We start from the raw sequence: 24,531 nt of genomic DNA, 5'->3' as shown, positions 1-24,531 counted from the left end.
TGGTTTTTATCTATTAAATAGAACATATAGAATGTACAACCTTGGTCAATCAATATTTGGATAGAGACCATAGCTCTGGAATTTCCCGACTTTCTGCTGCTTGATTTATTGTTCTTAATGTTAGATGTCATTTTCTGTGTAAGAGTTACTGCATTTCAAATAATGCAATTCCAAGTGATTTTATGGCCTATTTGCATACCTAGTGAAGTCAATAGGAAAAATGGCAATTAGTGTAGTGAGAAAGGGATCAGGAACTTGCCTTAACTGTTGACAAGCTGCACTGAGCACAGTCTCTTTCTCCTCTCTCATAAATATATTATAGGATGTAGTGTGGCTCTGTATTTTCAGGAGGATTGTTTTTCTCAGTTATCATGGGTTAAAATTCACTCTATTGTTGGAAGCTAAAACTCTCAGGACTGCATTTCTTTTTTCCTTTGCACAGGGTTTCCATGACTTCAGTGAATTGTTCTGAATTGTTGAAGGTAGAACAGCACATTTGCTCCCTGTAGTTTATTTGAACTCTTGTTTTGACATTCTACTTCTGCTCTAGATGTTTAATGTCCTGCATCCTGAGTTTCTATTGTTTTATTATTTACCATTTTCTTTAGAGGTATCTCTTTTTTTCAGGAAAGTGAAGTTTAAAGTTTGTATTTTATAGGGCTTTATGATATTTGCCATTTGGAGATCTCTGCAGTGCTAAGATGATGTTCATTTATACCCATTCAGTTCTTTTTGCCTGAGAAAGAAATTCATGAAATCTGTCTAGAAAGAAGGTGATGAGAGAGGAAATTATCGTTATCACTGTATAGCTAGGGGCCTTATGTGACAGTAATTTAGCGTGTTTTTTAAGAAAATGTGATGAAAAGTCAAGTCATATCTATTAATGCCTGTGTTACATGATCAAATGAATAATCACGATCCTTTGAAAGATTTTTTTTTTTTCATTCATTACATGTAGATGCATTCATTCGAAGTACTTTCTCATTTACTTCTATCCTGTCAGTGAGGGACCTTCATATCTCCTTTAGAAATACTCTGATAGTTGTGTGGCTTTAAAATGCTAGAAAAATATTATAATGAAAGCCATAAGATTAACTTGTGCGAAAAGGGGAGTGTCCAAGGAGAAAAATACAGAGATATATGTGTCGTGTTCAACTTAACTAGATCTTCTTACTTGATTTTTTATTTTCACAAGAGCTCGAGTTGGTCTTGTAAAGATCCATGTAAGGAGCCACTTCCACAACAGACCGGTAAAACTACAGGGTGTGTACTGAAAATCAGGTCTTGTACAATAATTAATAAGTATAAAAAAAAAATCCATAACAAATACTTGAAAATAGCCTATAAGGTAACAAAAGTGTTTGGTTGTAGAGCTCTATTCTACTAAACAAGGACAGCTTATCTCCTTAGTATAAGACTAAAAAAAAAAAAAATCTCTAAAGAGTATATAGTTTTTCTCTTCAATTTAAGCATTTTTTTTAATTTTGTACTTATTTTTTTTTAAAGGAAGCTGCACCTACAGAATCTCTGCTTAACTGGCAAGACTACGAAGGACGAACTCCCCTTCATTTTGCTGTTGCTGATGGGAATGTAGCAGTTGTTGATGTCCTGACCTCATATGAAGGCTGCAATGTCACATCTTATGACAACTTGTTTCGAACTCCCCTTCACTGGGCAGCCTTACTTGGTAAACTGGACAATGCTGAAGTCATTTAATAATTAATTGACTGTGGTGTTTAATCTTTGTCTCCGTTTTTTATTTAATTCCAGCCTGGCATTATGCTAACTAATCTCTTAGAACAATAATAGTTTCTGCTAGACGAGGATTAGAAGTTTTTGTGTAGACAGGTTTTTTTAGCTTCAGATTCTTCAAAGCATTGTAAAATGCATTACTTCAGCAGGCTATATATCCCGATGATTTAAGAACAATTAGAGCATATTGAGATGTTCTTGCACATGTAGCTTTGTTCATAGGTAAAAACCAAAAACTGGTACTGTAGAGCAGTGGTGTGCAAAGTGGGGTGTGCACACTCCAGAGTGTATGCAAGACAGTCCATTGGGGGTGCATGAAGAAAATGTCAGAACTTCTGCTTATATTTATTTTTTATCAGAAAAAATAAGAAAACTTTACTAATATTTAATATACAGGTTGATGCTAGCACCCTCACTTGGTCCGTATGTAAAACAGTCACGTAGGGTATGCAAGATGCCTGAAGGAAGTGAGTGCTCCACAACGCAGAGGGATTGGCAGTGGCATCATCACTCATTTGTTCACTTTGGGTTTATTGCAGTGTGTTGCAGTTTACATGTGCCTGGTTGAGTAGATTTGTATTATCTAGTTTCTACTAAACTACCCCTCATAAAATAGACAAGTCGTTTAAAAAAATCCTGCAAAGAAATTGCAGGTAGTCTGGTAATGCCAGCACAAGTGAACAACAAGAAAATGGCAGAGCTGGCCCATCTCCTACTCCTAGTACAAGCTCTTCATCAGACACATTATGACAATCTAATCGTCTCTGACAAGAAATTTTATTCAGATAAAGTTTTTTTTTTCTGTTCAGATTGCTACCCTGAGACTCAGATGCTCTGTAAATTATAACCTTACATATGTGAATTCTGCACAGTCTGGTTTTACAGGTTACAAAACTGGATCTTTGCAACACAGGTAAAAACTTGATTAAATATAAATAGTCTAAATACAGAGAAATGCAACTCATAAAATGACAGACACAAAAATAATACGAGTTAGAAAATTGACCTCCTATTTTCCATTCTCCTGTGTGCAGGAGGAAAAAATAAACACCATGTACTGGATAAAAAAGAAAGAATCTTCAAACACTCTCTCTCCCCTTTTAGCAGGCTTCATCCCCATGATGACCCTTTGGGACACCGCAGACAAAGAATGCCAATAAAAGAATCGGATTGCTCACTAGAGCGAGTTACTGCAACTCCAATGACAATATACATGTAGTTGGATTGTGTTTATTAAAACAAAAAAAAACACACAAAAAACAAACAAACAAACAGACCAAAAAAAAAAAAAGTGTTCTCGGATTTGCATTTGCATTCAAGTAGGGATATTGAATTTTTACAGACAAATTGTGCAACAATTTAAGTGTCCTAGGATCAGTCTCCCAAAGAAATAACTTGTTATCACTTGGTTCTGTCCAAGAAGCAAAATTTATCGTGTTTTGAAATTGATTGTATTTGAGAGAAGTTTTGTGTGTTGGAAAAATGGATCGTTTAATCAACGTAGAATAAAGGGGGAAGATGTGCCAAGACCTCCAGAGTCCTTTGTGAACTTGATGAGGTCTCTAGGTGGCATATGCCCATGGGGAACTTCTGATTGGTAAATCGTGATTAATTTTTAGGGTTCTGTTTTTAAGTTAGACATTGGCTGTTGTATATAATTCTCAAAGAGTCTAAAATGTTAGTAAATGGGTTAACAGTAGGAGGTTTTAAGTAGTGCACACATATAGCCACAAATACTCTGTTAAAGGTGATGGGTTGCATGTGACTACATCTTAAGGTATTGTTGCTCCTGTTACCTTTTATTTTGTGTAGATAAAAGTCTCAGCCAAGTTACATCTCTTCTAAATAAAAGTACTACAGAAATCATAGAATCATAGAATGGTTTAGGTTGGAAAGGACCCTGAAGGTCATTGAGATCCAACCCCCCTGCCATAGACAGGGACACCTCCCACTAGAACAGGTTGCCCAAGGCCACGTCCAGCCTGGCCTTGAACACCTCCAGGGATGGGGCCTCAACAACCTCTCTGGGCAACCTGTTCCAGTGCCTTACCACCCTCAAAGTGAAAAACTTCTTCCTAATGTTTAATCTGAACCTGCCCTCTTCCAGTTTAAAGCCATTCCCCCTCATCCTGTCACATGTGCCCTAGTAAAAAGTCCTTCCCCAGCTCCCCCGTAGGCCCCCTTTAGGTACTGGAAGGCCACAATAACATCTCCCTGGAGCCTTCTCTTCTCCAGGCTGGACAGCCCCAACTCTTTCAGCCTCTCCTCATAGGAGAGGTGCTCCAGCCCTCGGATCATCCTTGTGGCTCTCCTCTGGACACGCTCCAGCAGGTCCATGTCCTTCTTACGTTGGGGACTCCAGAGCTGGATGCAGTACTTCAGGTGGGGTCTCACGAGAGTGGAGTAGAGGGGCAGAATCACCTCCTTTGACCTGCTGGCCACACTACTTCTGATGCAGCCCAGGATACGGTTGGCCTTCTGGGCTGCGATTGCACGGTGGTGGCTCATAGAATCATAGAATCATAGAATCAGTGAGGTTGGAAGGGACCTTTAAGATCATCAAGTCCAACCATTAACCTACCCTGATAAAAACACCACCACTCCTAAACCATGTCCCTAAGCATCTCATCTACCCTTTTCTTAAACACCTCCAGGGATGGTGAATCCACCACCTCTCTGGGCAGCTTATTCCAATGTTTAATAACCCTTTCAGTGAAAAAATGCTTCCTAACATCTAATCTAAACCTGCCCTGACATAACTTGAACCCATTTCCTCTTGTCCTATCACTTGTCGCCAGGGAGAAGAGGTCAGCTCCCATCTCTCTAAAACCTCCTTTCAGGTAGTTGTAGAGGGCGATAAGGTCTCCCCTCAGCCTCCTCTTCTCCAGGCTAAACAACCCCAGATCCCTCAGTCGTTCCTCATAAGGTTTGTCCTCCAGACCCTTCACCAGCTTTGTAGCCCTTCTCTGGACACGCTCCAACACCTCAATGTCCTTCTTGTAGTGAGGGGCCCAAAACTGAACACAGTACTCGAGGTGAGGCCTCACCAGTGCCGAGTACAGGGGGATGATTACTTCCCTAGTCCGGCTCACCACACTATTCCTGATGCAGGCCAGGATGGTGTTGGCCTTCTTGGCTGCCTGGGCACACTGCTGGCTCATGCTCAGCCGGTTGTCCACCAACACCCCCAGGTCCTTTTCTGCCAGGCAGCTTTCGAGCCACTCCGCCCCCAGTCTGTAGCGCTGCATGGGGTTGTTGTGACCCAAGTGCAGGACCCGACACTTGGCCTTGTTGAACCTCATACCATTGGCCTCAGCCCATCTGTCCAGCCTGTCCAGATCCCTCTGCAGAGCCAATCTACCCTCAAGCAGATCAACACGCCCCCCCAGTTTAGTGTCGTCTGCGAACTTACTGAGGGAGCACTCGATCCCCTCATCCAGATCGTTGATAAAGATATTAAAGAGAACGGGCCCCAGCACCGATCCCTGGGGGACACCACTCGTCACTGGACACCAACTGGATTTAACTCCATTTACCACCACTCTCTGGACACGGCCATCCAGCCAGTTTTTTACCCTCAGCTCATGTTGAGCTTCTCGTCAATCGGCACCCCCGGGTCCTTCTCCTCAGGGCTGCTCTCCAGCCATTCCCCGCTGAGCTGGTGTTTGTGCTTGGGATTGCCCCAACCCAGATGTAAGACCTTGCACTTGGCCTTGTTGAACTGCATGAGGTTGGCTTGGGCCTACCTCTCCAGCCTGTCCAGGTCCCTCTGGATGGTATCCCTCCCCTCCAGCGTGTCTGCCTTGCCAAACAGCTTGGTATCATTGGCAAACTTGCTGAGGGTGCACTCGACCCCACTGTCCATGTCACCGACAAAGATGTTGAACAGTACAGGCCCCAGAACTGACCCCTGAGGAATGCCACTCGTCACTGCTCTCCACTTGGACATCAAGCTGTTGATCGCAACTCTTTGAGTGTGACCGTCCAGCCAGTTCTTTATCCACCGAGTGGTCCATTTGTTGAATCCATGTCTCTTCAATTTAGAGACAAGGATATCGTGTGGGACAGTGTCAAATGCTTTGCACAAATCCAAGTAGACAACATCAGTTGGTGTTCCCTTGTCCACTGCCGCTGTAACCCCTTTGTAGAAGGCCACCAAATTTGTCAGGCATGACTTGCCCTCGGTGAAGCTATGCTGGCTGTCACCAATCACCTACTTGTTTTCTATGTGCCTCAGCACAGTTTCCAGGAGGATCTGCTCCATGATCTTGCCAGGCACAGAGGTGAGACTGACTGGTCTTTAGTTCCCTGGGTCTTCCTTGTTTCTCTTTTGAAAATAGGTGTTATGTTTCCCCTTTTCCAGTCGGCAGGAACCTTGTCAGACTGCCACGACTTCTCAAATATGATGGCTAGTGGCTTAGTGACCTCATCTGGTGGCTCCCTCAGGACCCGCGGATGTGTCTCATCAGGTCCCATGGACTTGTGCACCTTCAGGTTCCTCAGGCAGTCTCGTACTTGATCTTCACCTACAGTGGTCGGTTCCCCATTTTCCCAATCCTCGCCTTTGCATTCTGCATCATGGGCAGCGTGGCTGCAGTCCTTGTCAGTGAAGACTGAGGCAAAAAAGTCATTGAGTACCTCAGCTCTGTCTCTGTCCCGGGTAACCAGTTCTTGCGTTTCCTTCTGGAGAGGGCCCACAGTTTTCCTAGTCTTTCTTTTCTCACTGACATACTTAAAGAAGGATTTTTTGTTTGTCTTAATATCCCTGGCCACTTTTAGTTCTATCTGGGCTTTAGCTTGTCTAACCCGATCCCTGGCTGCTCGAACTATTCCTCTGTATTCCTCCCAGGCTACCCACCCCTGTTTCCACTCCCTATAGGCCTCCTTTTTCCTTTTGGTCATGTCCAGGAGCTCCTTGTTCATCCATGCAGGCCTCCTGGCTTTTCTGCCTGCCGCCTTCTTTGTAGGGATGCATCGCTCCTGAGCCTGGAGGAGGTGGTCCTTGAACATTAACCAACTTTCTTGGACCCCTCTTCCCTCCAGCGCTTCATCCCATGGCACCACACCAAGCAAATTCTTTAAGAGGCCAAAGTCAGCTCTCCCAAAGTCAAGGGTGGTCAGCCTGCTATGCACCTTCCTCGCTGCCTCGAGGATCTTGAACTCAACCATTTCATGGTCATTACAGCCCAGGCTACCCGTGAGTTTGACACTGTCTACCAGCCCCTCCTTGTTGGTAAGAACAAGGTCCAGCATAGCTCCTCTCCTCGTTCGCTCCTCAACCACTTGGAGAAGGAAGTTGTTGTCAATGCAATCCAAGAACCTCCTGGCTTGCCTATGCCTGGCTGACCCTTCCAACAGATGTCGGGGTGGTTGAAGTCACCCAGGAGGACCAGGGTCTGTGAACGTGATGCCGCCCCTGTCTGTCATCCACTTGGTCTTCTTGGTCGGGTGGCCTGTAGCAGACCCCCACTGTAATGTCCCCTGCTCCCGATTTCCCTTTAATCCTGACCCATAGGCTCTCAGTTGGCTCTTTATCCATCCCTAGGCTGAGCTCCATCTGTTCCAGCTGCTCCTTGACATATAAGGCAACACTGCCTCCTCGTTTCCCTTGCCTGTCTGTCCTGAAGAGCCTGTAGCCCTCCATGGCAACACTCCAGTCATAGGAGTCATCCCACCAAGTTTCTACGATGCCAATGAGATCGTAGCCTTGGAGGCGTGCACACATCTCTAGCTCCTCCTGTTTGTTCCCCATGCTCTGTGCATTTGCATAGAGGCACTTCAGCCACGTCTTCATTGAGGCTGACTTGGCTGGAGCAGCTGTGATTACTTTGCGCTGCTTTCCAGGCAGCATTCCTATGCCGTGTATTAACGGTGCCTCCCCATTGGCTCCTGTTGGTCCAGGAGCCCCTGGCTTTTCTATGTAAGTCTTTGAGCATGCTGCGGGCCCTCACCAGCACCCCATTCCTCTATCCTTGGTACAACATCCCTTGCTTGGTCATGGGCAAACCCGATAATACCCCCTTCCCCCATCAAATCTAGTTTAAAGTCTTGTTAATGAGCTCTGCTAATTTTTGGGCAAATCCCTTCTCCCCCTTTGAGTGAGCCTACCCCCATCTGCTTCCAGCAGGCCTGGTGCCGCATAGGCCATTCCATTGTTGAAAAACCCAAAATTGTGGTGGTGACACCAGCTACGGAGCCACGTATTAACAGACTGAGCTCATCTGTTCCTTTCAATGTCATTGCCTGCAACAGGAAGTAGGGATGAAAAAATAACCTGTGCTCCGGATCCCCTTAGTGACTGTCCCAAATGACAGTTCTTGACCTCAAGAACTGAGTTTTAATGTTTACAGTAATGTCCAAGTGAGATCCATCTTTGCACCAGTTTGTTTACTTTTGCACTCAATACATAATTTTTTTCAACTCCCTCAAGCCATCTTTCTCGTAGATAATTTAAGTAGTGCTCCTGTCCTGATGACAGAGTTTAGTTACCCTTTTTCTAGTTGTTTGTCCTAAAAGTTCAGGCAACTTTTTTTTCCATGCTCAGTACTCCTATGTTTTTCCTGCTAGGATTGCACTCAGAACCAACTTCTTCCAGTGCACCTCAATTCAGTTCTTATAGTCTTGAGATGGGAAGGGCATAGCAACATTACATCTCTTCTTTTTATTAGTTTTCAGGTGGAGACGGACAAAATGTTGTGATGTTCTGGGTCCAGGCTTGGCTTAATGGCTGAAAGGGGAGCCTTCCTGTACACCCTAAAGCCCCTAGAAAAAAATAATCCCCACATAGCCGTTCATCCTTTTTGACTCAAGTTGACCATTTTCTCTCATTTCTGATACTTCTATATGTATAAAGTCTGAAAGTGCCATTCCACAAAAGAAGGCTTGCCTAGTCCTTCATCTTGTAGGTTTTCAAAAGCTAGAGTCCAAAACTGTTACACAGCTTCGTTCTCTAATTGTTGGTGTTTTCATTAAAAAAAGTCTGCTGATAGTATAAAGGTTTACCTGCTTTTTTCATTTATTCTAAAGTAATTAAATTCAACTGTGCAAAAGTAACAAGCTGCAATATTGGTTGTTTTCCCTACGTGCGAGATTTCTCCTGTTAAATCATAGTATTTTTATGTGATTTATGACTTAGAGTATCTCTTAAAATACAAAATCATTACGATAATCTGTGAACTGCATATGCATACAAAAGAAAGCATATGAAAGGATCAGTTGACTTCAGTGGCAATATACTATATTGTGGTTTTGTTTTCCTGTCTGTGAAGTGGTTATAAAGTTTACCCATCCCCCCAAAATGTTGTGATTTTAACATTCAAATCTGTTTTGATGGAAGGAGCTGTGTGTGTCTGTTGTTTATTGCAGATACGGCAGCTGGTAGTAGACTACCCTCCAGATTCTGCTATACACCTTCAGTTGAAATTTTGATTGAATAAAACCTAAGTGAAGAATTTTCCTTTAATTTCTGTAAAACAATGTGATAGAGGATGAAATTGTCAAAGTTGGTTTAGCCTGCCTTTTGATGTAGATGGACAAATGCTCATTGTCATCGGTCTATGCTCACTTTACTGCTTCTGACTTACCTCTCACTCAAATGCAGCATCTCAGCTGAATTTTCAGAAGCTTTTTCTGGAAATATTCAGCTCATTCATTGCAATGTTAATACTGCAGTTATCTGACCGGCTGCTGTTGGTTTCTTTGTTTAGGGCAATGCTCTAGTGATTTCTTTTAAAAGAAATAGAAAATCTTTCCACATGTTCCTATTCATAGGTCATTCTGATTTATAGATGTCCGTCAAAAATGAGGACACAGAGTGTGGAACTGGAGCACTATTGGGACGAAGATGTTAATAGTTCAAATATCAAGTCTTATGTTTCTCTCTTATGATTAGACTCTACTGGCTACAACACAAACATAGTATTATTTATTGCAGTCTGTTAATTTTCTTCAGTTTTTTGTTTGTTTGTTTGTTTTTGTTTGTTGTGTGTTTTTTTTTAATAGGGAAGTGTTTAACTTTAAGATTTGATACGTACCTGGTTTTATTATATTCTTTTTCTCAGGTCATGCACAGATTGTCCATCTCTTATTAGAAAGAAATAAGTTTGGAACTATCCCATCTGATAGTCAAGGTGCAACACCTCTACATTATGCAGCGCAAAGCAACTTTGCTGTAAGTAGCACATACTCTAAATGTGAAGTAAATATATTTTTCTGTAATATTTATAATGTAACAAAGTGTTGAGTTGTTTTTAAAATAATATAAACACAATGTTGTCTGCACAAGCTTAATTCAGAATTTTCCTACGTTATATGCTATAAATTTGGTTAATTTCAAACTATTTAATAAAACCTAAATTGCTGTACAAAGAAAAGCCCTTTGATCTATATATTTGCATCAGAAAACACAATAGTCATTTAGGTACTTCAACAGAAACCAGAATGACACCTGATATTTTACAGTATGTTTGCTTTTTAAGGCTCACTATAGCAAAATCTAAGCAGTTATAAAGTATTTAGAGTAAGATCACCTGTATGAGTATTTGCACAGCTGCGTCAGTACCAGTCAAACCAGTCTTTGCCTTCAAGAAGGTGATTAACTTACTAATATTTGCTATTATGAATAAGCCATTGTCTCATAAAGCATGGATAAAGTACCTTTTGTCACAATTCTCCATGAACACTATATTTTTTAAAGTTTTTAAAAAGTTTTTAATATTTTAAAAATATTTTTTAAATTCAAGACAACAAAGAAAATTGGTTTCAAATATTTTCAAAAGAAAATATTTTGGTAGAATAAGTAATATTTTTTCCAGAGCAAGATCAGGTACAGTAGAGCTAAGTATAAAACTCAGCAGTTTAATGATTGCTGGTCACAGATTTTATTATAGAAGTAGCTCTCAAGCACTGGAACTTAAGAAGGCTTTTTTCATGCTGCTCTGTCTCTCATAGTTGAATTACACCATGCATAGTAAGCTGAGAGCTCCCATCTTCGGTTTTCTCCAGTTGTACTATTCTTAACCACCCTTTACAAAAAGGGTTATTTAGTACCTAATTAATGTAGTTATGTAGCGCATATTGCAGCATTTTCTTAACAGGGATACTAATTTGGGTCTTTCTTGCCTACCCACATGTTAATTTTCATAAAAGAAGTAAAATGTTAATGGTCTTGAGAACCATTCAAGTTAACAAATCCAGAAGTACAGATATTTTTTTAAATTCAGACTGTCATTGGAGCATATCTCTGCGTATAATTTATGCCCTTTTAGAGAATTTCTTATTGATGCTGATTATTGTCCATTACGTGGTATGTACAATTGGGGTCTGACTCACAAGCCTGAAATATTTATGCTGTAAAAGCCTTTCTTTCTAGTTTGAGTCAGACTCTTGGGAAAGATAAAATGTTTTTGTTTACAATCTGGTTATTATTTCCACATGCTTTTATCTTTTTTTTTTCTTTTATTTATTGATACATTCCTTAAAAATGATTTTTCATACTGGCTTTCTTTCTCTGGGCTTGATTCAGTTGTATGAAACATCTTCGTTATGTTGCTGCCTTTTGATCCCACTAGCCAGCCAAACTATAATATTGTTTAGGTTTTTATGGGAAAGTAGAGTTGATGATGGAATCAGACATTCTTTTATAATCTTGTGTACTTACAATGAAGGTACTGTTTCCCATCTTACATGAGGAATCAAACAGGAGAGTCTCATTCAGATCTCCAAGCCTCTTTTAGTTGGTGGTGTATCCAAGAGCCCCTGTTTATGCATGCCTAAATGATGGCTGAAGCTTCTCTCTTTTTTACCACTCTGATTGTTTCTGAGCACCACTATTTGCTTTTTTTCTCTATCACATACAAATCCTTGAGAAATTCCCACCAATACATTCCATATACATAGTCTAACAACTGAATGGAGACACATCCATGCGTGTTTTGGCAGTAGCATCTATATATTTATGGTTTGAGAGCCACACTGTTCTGTTCAGAGAGTCCAAGTTTGGATAGGCATGGTATGTTGAAATGACATGTTTCTTAGTTCCTAACAAGAAGAAGAAAGTTTGTTCTTTTGTGTTTATTATAAATACTTGCATTGCTTTCAGCTTTACTTAACTTAATATCTTGTTCTTTGTTCTGTTCTTCTGCGGGTTACTTACTCTAATACGATGGTTTTGTTTTTTAAAGACTGAAGACACTTAGCTGGCACTTAATTTAGGTGAAGCATTTGTTCTCTAAGACTAACTTATCCCCTCTTATTATAGAAGGAAAAGTTCTAGAACAAGAGAAGTTACCTAATATAACAAGCCAGATAGGTTGCCTGAAATTTAGATGGCTTATGTATCCCACAGAAGGTCCAAATTAACATCCTTTTTAAATTTTTGAATTTCATGTGTGAAGGCAGATGCTCTATTAATATTGTTTTTAGCATGCAGAATGCAGGACTAAATATATATTAGTTTTTTTCTGATTTTTTCTGGAGATGTCCAAGACAATGTACTTCCCTTTCACATACTTGTGTAAATTGATCTAGTAAATGAAATGTGGATACCCATGTCTGATTTTTGAATATTCAAAAGTAATAGTATTTTTCAGAGTTTATTGATAGCACAGAATGAAATGATCCAGGTGCATATCTCTCCTTTACTGTTGTTTTTCAGCTTTGTTACTTTTAATTTTGTTTTCTCCACTTCTTTTAAGAGATAAAATACACGCATTTTTTTTAAGACAAAATACATGTAGAATTAAAGTGATTGATACTTTTAGTTTCTGTTTTCTTAACCATCCTGTTCTAATTTAATTTCATTTTGGTTTTATGTTGCGATAACTTCATTTTGGAAAATAACAGTATGGGATTTTCCTCCCCTTTTTCTCGTTAAAAACTCTGGAAAAAGAGTGGTTGAAAGAAAGGTAGCTTTGCTAAAACTTAATGGAAAAATAAAATTATTTATTTATGTTTGTAGCATGTGTGCCTTAGTATTGAAAAGGTCCAGCCTTCATACTGCTTTTCACTTTGCACGATTTCAAGCAGTGCAGAGTACTGGTAGGGTGCTGAGTTGCTGGCCTAATGAGTAGCCGTTTGTATCTGAGGTGTAGTGGTGGTCAGTGTGAGTACATAAAGCTATAAACACATGCTGGTTTGTGTTGAAGGCTTAATGCTTCCATTCCTCATTATTTCTGGCTGGACTGTTTTACAATAAACTGGTAGTTCAGATACAGACCCAAATGCATGATGCTGTTAGGATCTTAGATCACATAAATATAAGATAAATGAGGAATTTCCTATTTCTTTAGAGGGATGAAATAATAAGTAGTAGTTAAAAAAAATCCAAACTAATCAAAAGGACTTAGGCATTTAAACACCTTTGTGATTATAAGCATTTGATTCCTTATAGACAAGGAATTCTTATTCTACCCAGAGCAGTGATAGAGCTATTTGGGGGTCACACGGGGGAAAGGATAAAATAGTGTTAATACTAAAATATAAAAATAAAATAAAATAACGAAACCCACTTTTTTCATTTTTTATTGGCTAGCCTATCAAGGCTCTTAAGAGATGTCTACCAGCTGTTAAATATACAGTGATTTCCTCTCCCTTCCTTTCCTGTGTGGCTTATTAAGAATTTAGCAGCAGGTTAAACAAGTGGACTTGTTTGCTGAGAGCTTAACACAAACACAGCAATTGAAGAAATAATTCTTTTTGCTTTGATTTAAATAGTTATGTTAATGTAACAGTTATATTGAAAGCCTGCACTCAGATGTAAAGATTTTCTTAATCTTTTTTGATTTATATTTCAGTAGCTAGTAACCTGTTGATATTAAGTATTAGGAAATAAGTCTGTGTTGTCCTAAAAGTCCTTTTTTCTTTTTTTTGAATAGCCAAATTATTAGAGTTTAGCAAACTAAAATGTTTGTACATGTAGTCATATTTAGAATTGAAGCAAAGAGTATGTCACAAGAATATTTTGAAGGAACAATATTTTAGCATCATAGTATTAAGTAATATTTTGATAAGCCAATAATATTTTTCCCATTACTTTCTTCACAGCAAGTGCAGTCTTTCACTTCCTTATGGTGAACACATGATGTTTGACACTAAAAAGAAAAAAGTATGAAATAAATGACAGTGTTAAACTTATAGTTAGTTAAGGATGCGCTATGAGCATTGGTGAGGAAAAAGGCATAGCAGAAAATACAGTGCTTCCGTTGAGCTATTACTCTTTATAAACATAAAAAGGAAAAACGAAGCTTTGATTTGTTTTGTAACCAGCTAAATGAGACACAATAGTTTCTTGTTGTTACAGATTCCTTTTAATGTTAATTTCAATAGTATGTCTTTTCAGGAAACAGTTGAAGTATTTTTGAAACATCCTTCTGTAAAAGATGACTCGGATCTCGAGGGAAGAACATCCTTCATGTGGGCAGCTGGCAAAGGCAGTGATGATGTCATTAGAACTATGCTGACTTTAAAATTGGATATTGATATCAATATGACAGACAAATACGCTGGCACAGGTAAGATGCTTTACAATAAAGAGCTGCTGGATGTTTCCAGTTAGTGTGATTTCCACCACATAAAAATCATTGTTAGAAACTGTATTAATCTTTTCCTGGATGTGTACTTGTACCTTAATCCTGAAAGTATTTCTGCATTAGTTTAATTATGTGTGAGTCACTTCTTTGCCTTATTGTGGGAAAGAAGCAAATCTTTCCTGCACGGGTTGGGCCAGTTCATTTGAAATGTAGCAAGAAGAATAAATGTACTGCTATGCTGCTATTTAAGTGGATCTGTAATCCTGGGAAAGGAAGAGCTGTTCTGTATTTTGAAGAGTGAAATGAAATATAATTGCATAAAAAGCCTTTCCTGAAAATGCCTGTTAAAAAAAATTGTCAGTAAAGAAATACTTTGAAACAATGTACAGCAAACTAACCAGTGAAGTGGCTAAATTATCATCATTAAAATCATAAGTACCATAGTTAATTGTAAAGCTACTGTAATAAATATTAGAGCTATTGCACTTGTGCTGTCCAAACAAGAGGTTAAACTTGATAACCCCTGAGTTTATCATCCCATCATCTGCCCAAAGCAAAGAGAGTTACACAACACAGTGTTTTGGAATTCAAGCATGCAAGTCATGAAATTCCAAATTTCCTATAACAACTGTGAATTTATCTCCTTTAAGGAAAAATTACAAGAATTTGTGGTAGAAATATTGTACCTATGTAGTACTTTCAACAAAAACAGAGTAACAGTTCTGACAGAGAGACAGGTGTTGAAGGGTATATGTATTCAACACTGTTGAAAAAACAGGTAAAAGTTGTGCAGCTGTCTGGTGTGCTGATGACATCTGAATAAAAAAAGAGGAGAATGTGGATATGTTGGGCATAAATCGGAGGGGTTTTGTAGCAGGGGAACGTAGGAATAAGCTGTGTGGGAAGAGGTTGTGAACTACCTTGTCACAGTCACAGCCAGGTCACAAATTTGGAAGTTAAGTGCAAAAATGCATACCTATGTATAATAAGTAGTAAAATGATAGCCAAGCTGATAATCAGAGTGTACATCCATGAATAATACAGTAGAGGGCATTTGTCCTGAAAAGAAAACTATGTTATTTTAAACAAACAAGACTGTATATTGCAATGTTTGTTTATATAAAGTTTAATGTATTTGTTTTAAGGTATACTTAAGCATTATCTTTTGGCTGCACACACACACAAACTAGTCTAAGCTGCATTCTTAGACTTAGGGAAATTGCAGCATAGATCTGTCCCAACCAAGAAACAAAGATAAGAGCTTAACAGATTTTCTTTTTTCAGATCACACCTTGAATTGCATACAAATGGTAAATAATTGCAATGTCAGGACTGCGTGGTTCAGGATTTGAAAGATAGCATGTATGAATATTACTTTCATATAAAACAATTGAAATTTTTATGTCCTTTGGCTGTATGGAGGGGCCTTTACACAAAAAGCTAAATACAGTCACCAGAAAATTCTATTTAAATTTCTAAATTGTTGCTTTCCTTACAAATTAACACACCAAAAAATCAGTCTTTCCAAGTTATGATAGTTTGTAATTTTTGAGTTTAAGAAATAGTGAAACAAATAAAATCTCAGTCTTCATCTTTGATGACTTTACAAACTACATACTCTGCCATTTCAGTCTCATTTTATCTTTTATCAGTCGCACCTATATTTGCTCCTTCCTGACAGTTCCCTTTTAAATACCTCACAGTATTTGTTTCAGACCTTAAGGTGCAGTAATGTCGTGGTCACTGTACAAATTTCCTCACAAAGAGTTTTCTTCTTTGCAGACAGTAATCACAGACTGTGTTTCTGAAATTACTCAGGTGTGGGTTTCATGCTTGAATAATTCAGGTGGATGGGTTTATTATCTTTCGGTCTTAAACTTTTCATAGCAGTGATGTGTAATCACCTTTTAATCTTGATTTTGTTGTAGGGCTTTTAATCCAAGGAAATGAATGAATGTTCCATTTACTTGAAACTGCCGTTGTGTAGAACACACTAATAGTCTTAAAGCGGGGAATTATACTGTTCGTTGCTTGCTGTCGAGCAATCCAAATTTTACCATTGTGCAAGCATGTGCAGTAGCATGGGCTTTATTAGAGTGAGCTGTAAACTTAAAAAGAAGCCCACCAGTAAATCACCCTCTGATTTCAGACCTGGTGGTGTTTTTTTTAAGAAGGTTCTTAATCATTCCCAAGTTTTGGTGAGGGAAAAGTAGCATTGTATTCTGACAGGGAAGCTATGCGGTAATAGAAAATAGCGTACATGCCACCGTGCCTGGGATACAGTTGCTGAGGAGAGTTCAAGGTTGTGTTTTTCTGACTTTTGTGTGCCGACTCAGTTAAGCTCAGTTATAATGTTGCGTTAACACAGCCTTTTGCATTTACTTAAAAAGAGCAAGCTCTCCATTCAGCTTTGCTAGAACATTGAGACTCTTCGTATTGTGTGGGAGAATGACACCAAGGGAAAGGAATTTCCCTCTGCTCAGAGATCAGCCCTGCAGGAGCATTACAGGGGCAGCTTTATAGCTCTGCGTCACTGCCTACAATGGAGAGGGCTCTGTCTGTCGGCTGAACAAAGGGCCTATTGTGACCAGCTGGCCGAAGAATCTCTTCAGTCACCGTGACTCCATCACAGAAAATTTGGCTTACAAGAAAATATTGAGCACAAAGTCCGAAACAAGATGCCTGCGTCAGAATGAGTGATAGGGGGGAAGAACTGGCCAAGCTGACACAGCAGCTCTTTTTCTATTGTATTGTTATACACACCCCATGTGTCATCTGATGGAGTGGTTTACTGCCTTTGGTTTCATGAGAAATGCAGTACAAAAACCAGAACCTAGAGTTTACTGTGAGGTCAGACCATGAAAACCAGGCCCATCCAAATCTCATTCTTGTCAAATTTCTACTCAGAGCCACCCACTTCCCTAGGTACTGCAGATTTTGCTGCAAAATGGGTATTTTTCATGAGTGCGATGAGTGCCCCTGAGCTTTTTAGCTGCAACAGTTAAACATCAGTGTCATCTTAAAGACATGATTTCAATTACTAAGGCAGCACTTCTCACAGTGTCTCTGGCTGTGACCCCAGTTCTTGCAGGAAGGGCCTCATTTGTCTGTATCATTTGTCTGTATCACAGTTCCAGTTACTGTCACTAATTTTGAGCATCTGTTTTAAGGCAATGCACTTCAGCTGGATTTGATTCACGGACCGTAGGAACAACCTGTGCATTTTAGTAGTGCCCGTGTAACTGGGTTACTGTCTCATAAGCTGTGTGAAGCTGGTACCGGTGGTAAACAGTAGCAGGCAAATACAAAAAGCCTGCCTGTTTTGATATGCTGGCTGTGGTCCAAGAAGCAGTTCCTTCTAACGTTGGCCTTCGTGGTATGCATCTCAGTATAATGCCTCCGCTGGATCCTGACCCTACCTGCTTTAACATTGAACAAGTAGAGACATGTAGGTACTGTTTACAGCCCCCCCTTTCGCTTTCTTGAGCAGACTGAATTCTCACCAAGGATGAAGATTTGTGAAGTTCCAAGGGGAAATATTCATTCACTTTACTAAACGCACAGTTATGAGTTGCACTGTTTTGCATTTTCATTCTAAATTATTTTGATTTTGTCATGTGTAAAATATTCTACGTGTAAGGTAATATGAGAGAGTAGATTCTGATTCGATTGCTGACTATAGGCAATAATCGAAAGCCTGTTGAAGTCAAATTGTTAGTGAAATCACCAATATACGTGTCTTCCATTGGTGTAAAATCTCATTGCTGTGTATAGTTTTCCTTCAAAAAGAACATTGAACTGGTTGGCCTGGCATTTCAGCATTTTCCTCAACTCCAGCTGACAGTGCCAGCAGGATGCTGTGTTAGCCGATAGCAACTTCAGTTGTAGGACACCACGTCTTTACTTGTGAGGTCTTAGTCTGCTAAGGTAGCTCTGTGTTGTTTGTTGGTTTGGACTCAGTGAAGTCTGCATGCATTCAAAGATGAGAAGGGAAAGAAAACTATGGAAGAGTAGTCTGCAGAATCAACTATGCATAGTTTTCATACAACTGAACTCCATAAATTGTGGGAATGAGACAAAATGCAATATCTGGTCTGTCCATCGTATTTTTCTCTTTTCTGAAGAAAATAGTGAGCTGCAGGTACTGTGTGAGATGTGATGGCTTTGCTATGTAATTTTGTGTAAAATTTTCTCCAAGTAATTTTGAAAAAAAAACCCCAACAGCTAAGTGATTATCTGGAGTTAGTTTTAATTGAGACAGCTTTGCTTGTTTGAAAGAAAAAAAGGTATTATCAGGAAAACATTGAAGAAATAATGAAAGCTTTCTTTCACTGGCAATGGACAGTTTCATTTCCATTGGGGCAATGTAAGAAATGCCACAAAACAGAGGTAGAAGTAGATCATATTATGTTTTCTGAATCAGAAGCTGCTAACCTTCCACAAATCCTCAGTATAAGCCAATCTTGGTGGTGTTAAGGTTAAAATTCCTATTTGTACAAGTTAAAGCCATGTTTCGGGACTAACAGTTTTTTGAGCTTATTGCTCTATTGCTTGTAAGGCAAGGAGGTGTGGTTAGTGATCACTTGTTATGATTCTTCAATTTCTTACAGTTAAAAAGCACTTTTTTCACCTCAAATGGTTGAAATTAATTTTAATTTTGACTGTTATAATTGTGAACCTCCAAAGCTCATGATATTGTGATTTCTTTTTCCTACTACTTTATTCTTTTAGCATTACACGCTGCTGCCCTTTCTGGCCATGTCAGCACAGTGAAGTTGCTGTTGGAACATAACGCACAGGTAGATGCTTTGGATGTCATGAAACATACCCCGCTTTTCCGAGCCTGTGAGATGGGACACAAAGAAGTCATACAAACACTCATTAAAGGTCAGCTGTTATGAATTTACAAACCTGTTCAGAGTTCTGGTGCTGCTTTCTGCGGGACTGGGAAATAAACAGCACAGCTGAGCAAGAGGTGGGGTAGAAAATTACTTCTCTAAAGCAGGTTTTGTCTGTAAGTACCCTTTGTGGAACAGTGCTAGTAAATGTAAAAGATATCAGAATGTTGTGCAAAATGGCTAGAAGAGTTAAATATAAAACTTTCAAAATTGGGATAGTTCTTTTAACAGCTCTTTTCTGCTCAAGACTTTTCAGGTACATTCTAGTCTCTCAAGCCACCTCTTCCCCCAGCAAGTAATTGGTTTTCTTTCTTTTTTTTTTTTTCTCCAGTAAATAAGACCAAATTAAGCTTTCTTCTCTTTTGTGAGAAGGAATTTTTAGGCTTCTTTGAAGACTTTTTGACTATGTAAATGAATCTTTATTTTTTAATGAAGGTAGCTATTAAAAATCCTAAATAATTAATATTTTCCTCTGGTTCATTTTTATAAGCAGTATTTTATTTGTAGACACACATAAGATTTAACACACAGTTTTAGATAATTGTAAAAACTCTGCTGAAGTGAAAAAACAGTGGTATCTTGGATACAGAATTCTGTCATTTTGGCTTCACAGAAAAGTTGCTGGAAGCAGTCTCCCTCCTACTTGAGATATCCCATTTATGGACAGTTGAAGTATCCAGGCTAACAAGTTGAAAGTTTTCCATCAGCCAAACTTTATTACTGAAAAGTGTGCTTCCTGCTGTGATATGCTGGGCATATTTTAACCTTCTGTTAAGCTCTTCCTCCCACCCCCTATGCCATTTTGCTTTTGTAGATGCAAGAAGCTTGGTTATCAGAATCTGAGTTATGTAAGACATGTGATGGTTGCGGTTTGGTTCAACTTTAATATTTGTGGGGCTTTATTTTTGTATGGAGTTTTTACATCTTACAAGAACACATGGGGAAATTAATTATCTGCATAAAAGTCTTAGTATGCTTGAATTTAAAAAATAATCAAGCTTTTTTCAAAAGTAATTCTTACACTGAATATTTTATCTTGTTTGCTTTAGAGATTGAAAAAGATATTTCATCTGAAGTCTAATTTTCAAAAGTTATGTTGTTGTTAAGAAATAGAAGTTTCACTGAAAATTAATAGGCCTGAAACAATTAAAGGTTAGATTTTTCAAGGGCATTTGACAAATCTGGAAATTCTAAAGCATCTGAGAGGATACTCATAAGCTTGTAAAAAAGTTAGGTGCCAGACCCTCACTGAAACAATCCCATTTCCAATTCATTTTGATTTAGGTTTTTGCATTTGAGTAACAAAGTTGAAATTACTTTCAGAAATATTTCTCTGAGTTGTCAGTTTTCCAAATAAGTTGTAGTTGAACATAAACTTACTCTTTTTTTTTTTCTTTTCATTCAAAAATATTTTCTTTTTATGTTCAAAAATCTATTTGTTGTTACAGGAGGAGCACGAGTAGATTTGGTGGACCAAGATGGCCATTCACCCCTTCACTGGGCAGCCCTGGGAGGAAATGCTGATGTGTGCCAGATCTTGATAGAAAATAAAATCAACCCTAATGTGCAGGATTATGCAGGTAGAACACCTCTGCAGTGTGCTGCTTATGGAGGTTACATTAACTGCATGGTAGTGTTACTGGAAAACAACGCAGATCCAAATATTCAGGATAAAGAGGTATGTTGTTCTTCGCTGGGCTCTTTAATTAACTTCAGTATAACTGTAAGTCAAAACATTTTCCTTTTCTTCAAGGTCATTCTCTTTTGTGGGACACAGAAGCATCTTTGCTGCTGTTTATCACAGCATAATTTTCCCTATGGCTTCACTTGTAAAATCTTGAATGAAAAGTACTGTTTTAATATGCAGCATGAATTGAAGATTCATATTTTTCCATATCAATTTTGACTTTTCCTTGTCAAAGTGTGATCTTAGGAGAAGTCATATTAATCATCTGATTTCTTAACTTCTATCATTAACAGCTGACATGGGAATGTGATTTTGTAGTCTGTAATGCATTTCTTCAGCATAGAGATACAGCAAGTAAGATATTGCAAGTAAGATTGCACAAGAACTGCTTCAGTTATTTATCCACATAAGTATCCACAAATGTATCACTCTTCCGGGTGAAAATAAAAGAACAGTAACTAGTTTGTATGTTCTTTTGTGCCATTATTCAAGCAGTAAGTGACATTAGGAGCCAGAATAATTGTGCAACATATAACAGATTTCTTTGTTATATGACATAATTTCTTAGAATTCTGTAGAACTTCATCAGTCGAAATAATTTCACCCGATTTGTTAAACTTTTCTGTAGCTATTCGTTGTAGGGCCTGGATAATTCCAGGTAATGGAAAAGTGTTTTTTATTGTGAGTTCTGCAGAGCACGCTGGGGAGATTTTCCAGCCTGCTACCAGCTTTGCATGGCATCGGCTTGACTACAGCTGAACACACCAGCTCCATTTATTTCACACAGAGACACTGCAATGTGCTCTTCAGCCCTCGGAGTTCAGGGGGCGGCTTGCTAGCGCTGACCTCAGAATTTCTTCATGTTTTTCTGTGGCACCCAGCCTTCTAGGTATTTCCTACATTTGGACTTCAGAAAAGCAAGAGGCAGACGGGAGGCATGGCCTGGAAGTGAAGTGAAATATCTTTGTTTTGTTGATATTAACTGAGCCTGAGGTATTCGTAATGTGGTTCTGTGATCCCAGTTCCACGAGTGGTCATATATGAGCTGGCCGAGTATAGAGCAGCTTGAGACTTGGACTTCTGCTTCATGGGAGAGAAACTGGATTTCTGAAATCAAGCTCGTTTTGAAAGCACAGCAAGAGTCTTTCTTTGTTTGCCCGGGCTGATAAGCTTTCCTCAAACTTCGTCTGATTTTGAATTCTGTAGCAATTCTTTCAGTCTTGTCACAGTGTTTTGGAGCAGCCTAGAAAACAGCCTGAACTACAAACGTTGATGGAGCTGCTTCAAACCTGGGTGGCATAGCTGCAAAGAAAGCAACTGTAGAGCCTAGTCTCTTAATGCTGTTTTTCAGCTGCTTTAGGTGAAAAAGCACTAGTGTTGTAATCTTGTTTAAAAAAAAAATTACTTCATTTTTAAGTGCTGTATTCTTTTACTTTAAAGAGGAAGTTTATTTAGAAGAATTGGTTTGTCCATCATGTCCGAAAAAGCATTGAATTACAGTATGATTTATGACTTTTCTTGTGGCATGATAGAGTTTGGGGATGATACTTATTTTTGTTCTGGTCTATTGTTTACAGGGAAGAACTGCTTTGCACTGGCTCTGTAACAATGGCTACCTTGATGCTATAAAGTTGCTGCTTGGTTTTGATGCTTTCCCTAATCATATGGAGAACAGTGAAGAGAGGTATTGCTTGTCTGAATGCGTTATTTTGTAATTTAGCGAAAGTGCTACCTACTGATTTAAATGTTAAGTGTTTGGATATTGCCAGAGAATCATCATCTTGTATCTAAAAGGAGTGCTGTAATCTTGGGCTTCATTGTAAGTAGCTTTTCTAATGTGAAAAACCTCTTCTTTAAGTAAGACATTGCAGCTTCAACTGTTTCTACTTTTGAACCTTGAACTTAGAGATTTCTGCAAATATTTACTCATTCTAGTCTTGCTTGAAATATTAAAGATCTTGTTCCTTTATGTGAAATTGACAGTGGATATGTACGGACAAAGGATGAAAAGGGTTTTCTGCTGCTGTTGGAGTAGACTGGAATTTTTCTTTTCTATTTGGTAGGAATACAGTGAGAAGAAAGAAAATGGGAGAAACATAATGTTATGTTTTAAAATAGTGATTACAAATTACCTGGTGGTTAACTGTATTCTAAAGGCCTAGTTTAAAAAAAAAATCCTCCTGTAATCATAAAGAGACAGTACATTTGCATCCCTTTTCTTTGTCTATAATTGACATATAAATAATAGTTTTTTAAAAGTGATTTGGGTTGTGGAGTTCAAATTAGTCACCTGACCGTGAAGATAATTACTATTAGCAGAAATTTATAATGCCTTTTTTAGAGAAGATGACCTCCTCACAATTATAAATAAAATTATGTTCAGTATGCCATATAAATTTGAATATTTCAACATTTTAAATAACTTAAGGACTTTGAAACCCCGTATTTTAGTGCTAAATTTGAGACCTCCATACTTATTGCAGCTTTTAATTGCTTTCTTCCCCCATCATTTCTCTTTTGTTCTCTACTCTAAACTACTCAGATCTCTCTTCCTTTTCTGTTCTTATTTTTTATTGAGAAGCACAAATGAAAGTATAAGTAGTTCCTAATTAAGTAGTGCCAATGCTCTCTTTAGTAATTTTTGATAGAAAATTAAATAAACAGTTGTAATTAAATTACTCTTAATAAGTAAGATTAAAAACCACTATTTTGCCAGAAAGGAGGCTGCTGTTTTCCTTACTTTGTAGAAATATACTAATGATGCTGAAATGTCAGGAAAAGACCTTAGCTGTGGTTTTACTACAGTCATTCATTCAGTATCTATTTTTGTTTCCCTTCTGGCACTAGTATATGTTCTTATGTATAAACCTAGATTACTCAAAATATAACTAGCAGTATTCCAAATGTCAGCCCTTAAGCACTAGTCCATGTGCAGAACAAAACAGATCCCCAATATTTCTAGATGAATCAGTCTTTAAATATAATTCTCCTAAAAATATATATCTTGCATATAAAAATTGCACAATTGCCTCTTAATAAACATCGACAAAGCCTTGTTTTATAGTTAAGAGAGCGGAAGTTTGCAAAGTAGAAAAAACAAGTCAAGTGTTGTAAGAGAGAGTAAAAATAACCTCATGGATATGGTTCATCTGTAATTGGATGAAATTCTTTTTTAATCAGTAACAATTTCACCAAGTATTTTTTTTCCAGTATGCCTATAGAAAGAAGCTTCCCTTCTTCACTTTCTTAGAATGTATTTTGAGATACTGGTTCAAAATTCAAACATACTGGTTAAAACTAAATAGGTTGGTGAAAAGATGGAGCTGAGATTGCATCTGGGATTTTAAGCTGCTCACTTGCTTGCAGATAATGTGATCAAGTGCTAGTCTGGAGTGTGATAGGTTTGTTGTTCTTTGCAAATTTATATTGTAATCGAACTTGATGTCCTGGGTGCATCATGTGATGCCAGGCTAGATGCTGCTTGACCAACTTTATGCTAAATTATGTATAACACCTGACGGCTGATGTCGTCTTCGCGTGTTTTCCTGTGAAGCCAGCTTGATTTGAAAGCTATCTGCTTTAGAGATAAGCAGTGGAAAAGAAAATTTATCACAGGCTTTGAACTGACATAACAGAGTAATGGCTGGTTCTGAGGATTGTATGTGAG

The 24,531-nt window shown here is 38.5% G+C and overlaps 1 protein-coding gene across 1 annotated transcript in view; it reads left to right on the top strand.

Moving 5' to 3' along the window:
• Window positions 1-24,531, top strand: part of INVS (inversin) — a 99,827-nt gene that overhangs the window by 48,960 nt on the left and 26,336 nt on the right. The window contains exons 5-10 of the mRNA XM_082499326.1: window positions 1,507-1,687; window positions 9,813-9,922; window positions 14,090-14,261; window positions 19,011-19,166; window positions 20,626-20,855; window positions 22,442-22,548. Of these exons, the coding sequence (XP_082355452.1) occupies window positions 1,507-1,687; window positions 9,813-9,922; window positions 14,090-14,261; window positions 19,011-19,166; window positions 20,626-20,855; window positions 22,442-22,548 (956 nt within the window). The remainder of the gene's footprint in view (window positions 1-1,506; window positions 1,688-9,812; window positions 9,923-14,089; window positions 14,262-19,010; window positions 19,167-20,625; window positions 20,856-22,441; window positions 22,549-24,531) is intronic.

Source organism: Vanellus vanellus, assembly GCF_965231255.1.
Source record: "Vanellus vanellus genome assembly, chromosome: 2".
NCBI lineage: Eukaryota > Metazoa > Chordata > Aves > Charadriiformes > Charadriidae > Vanellus > Vanellus vanellus.
This window is presented reverse-complemented; position numbering and strand designations above follow the sequence as displayed.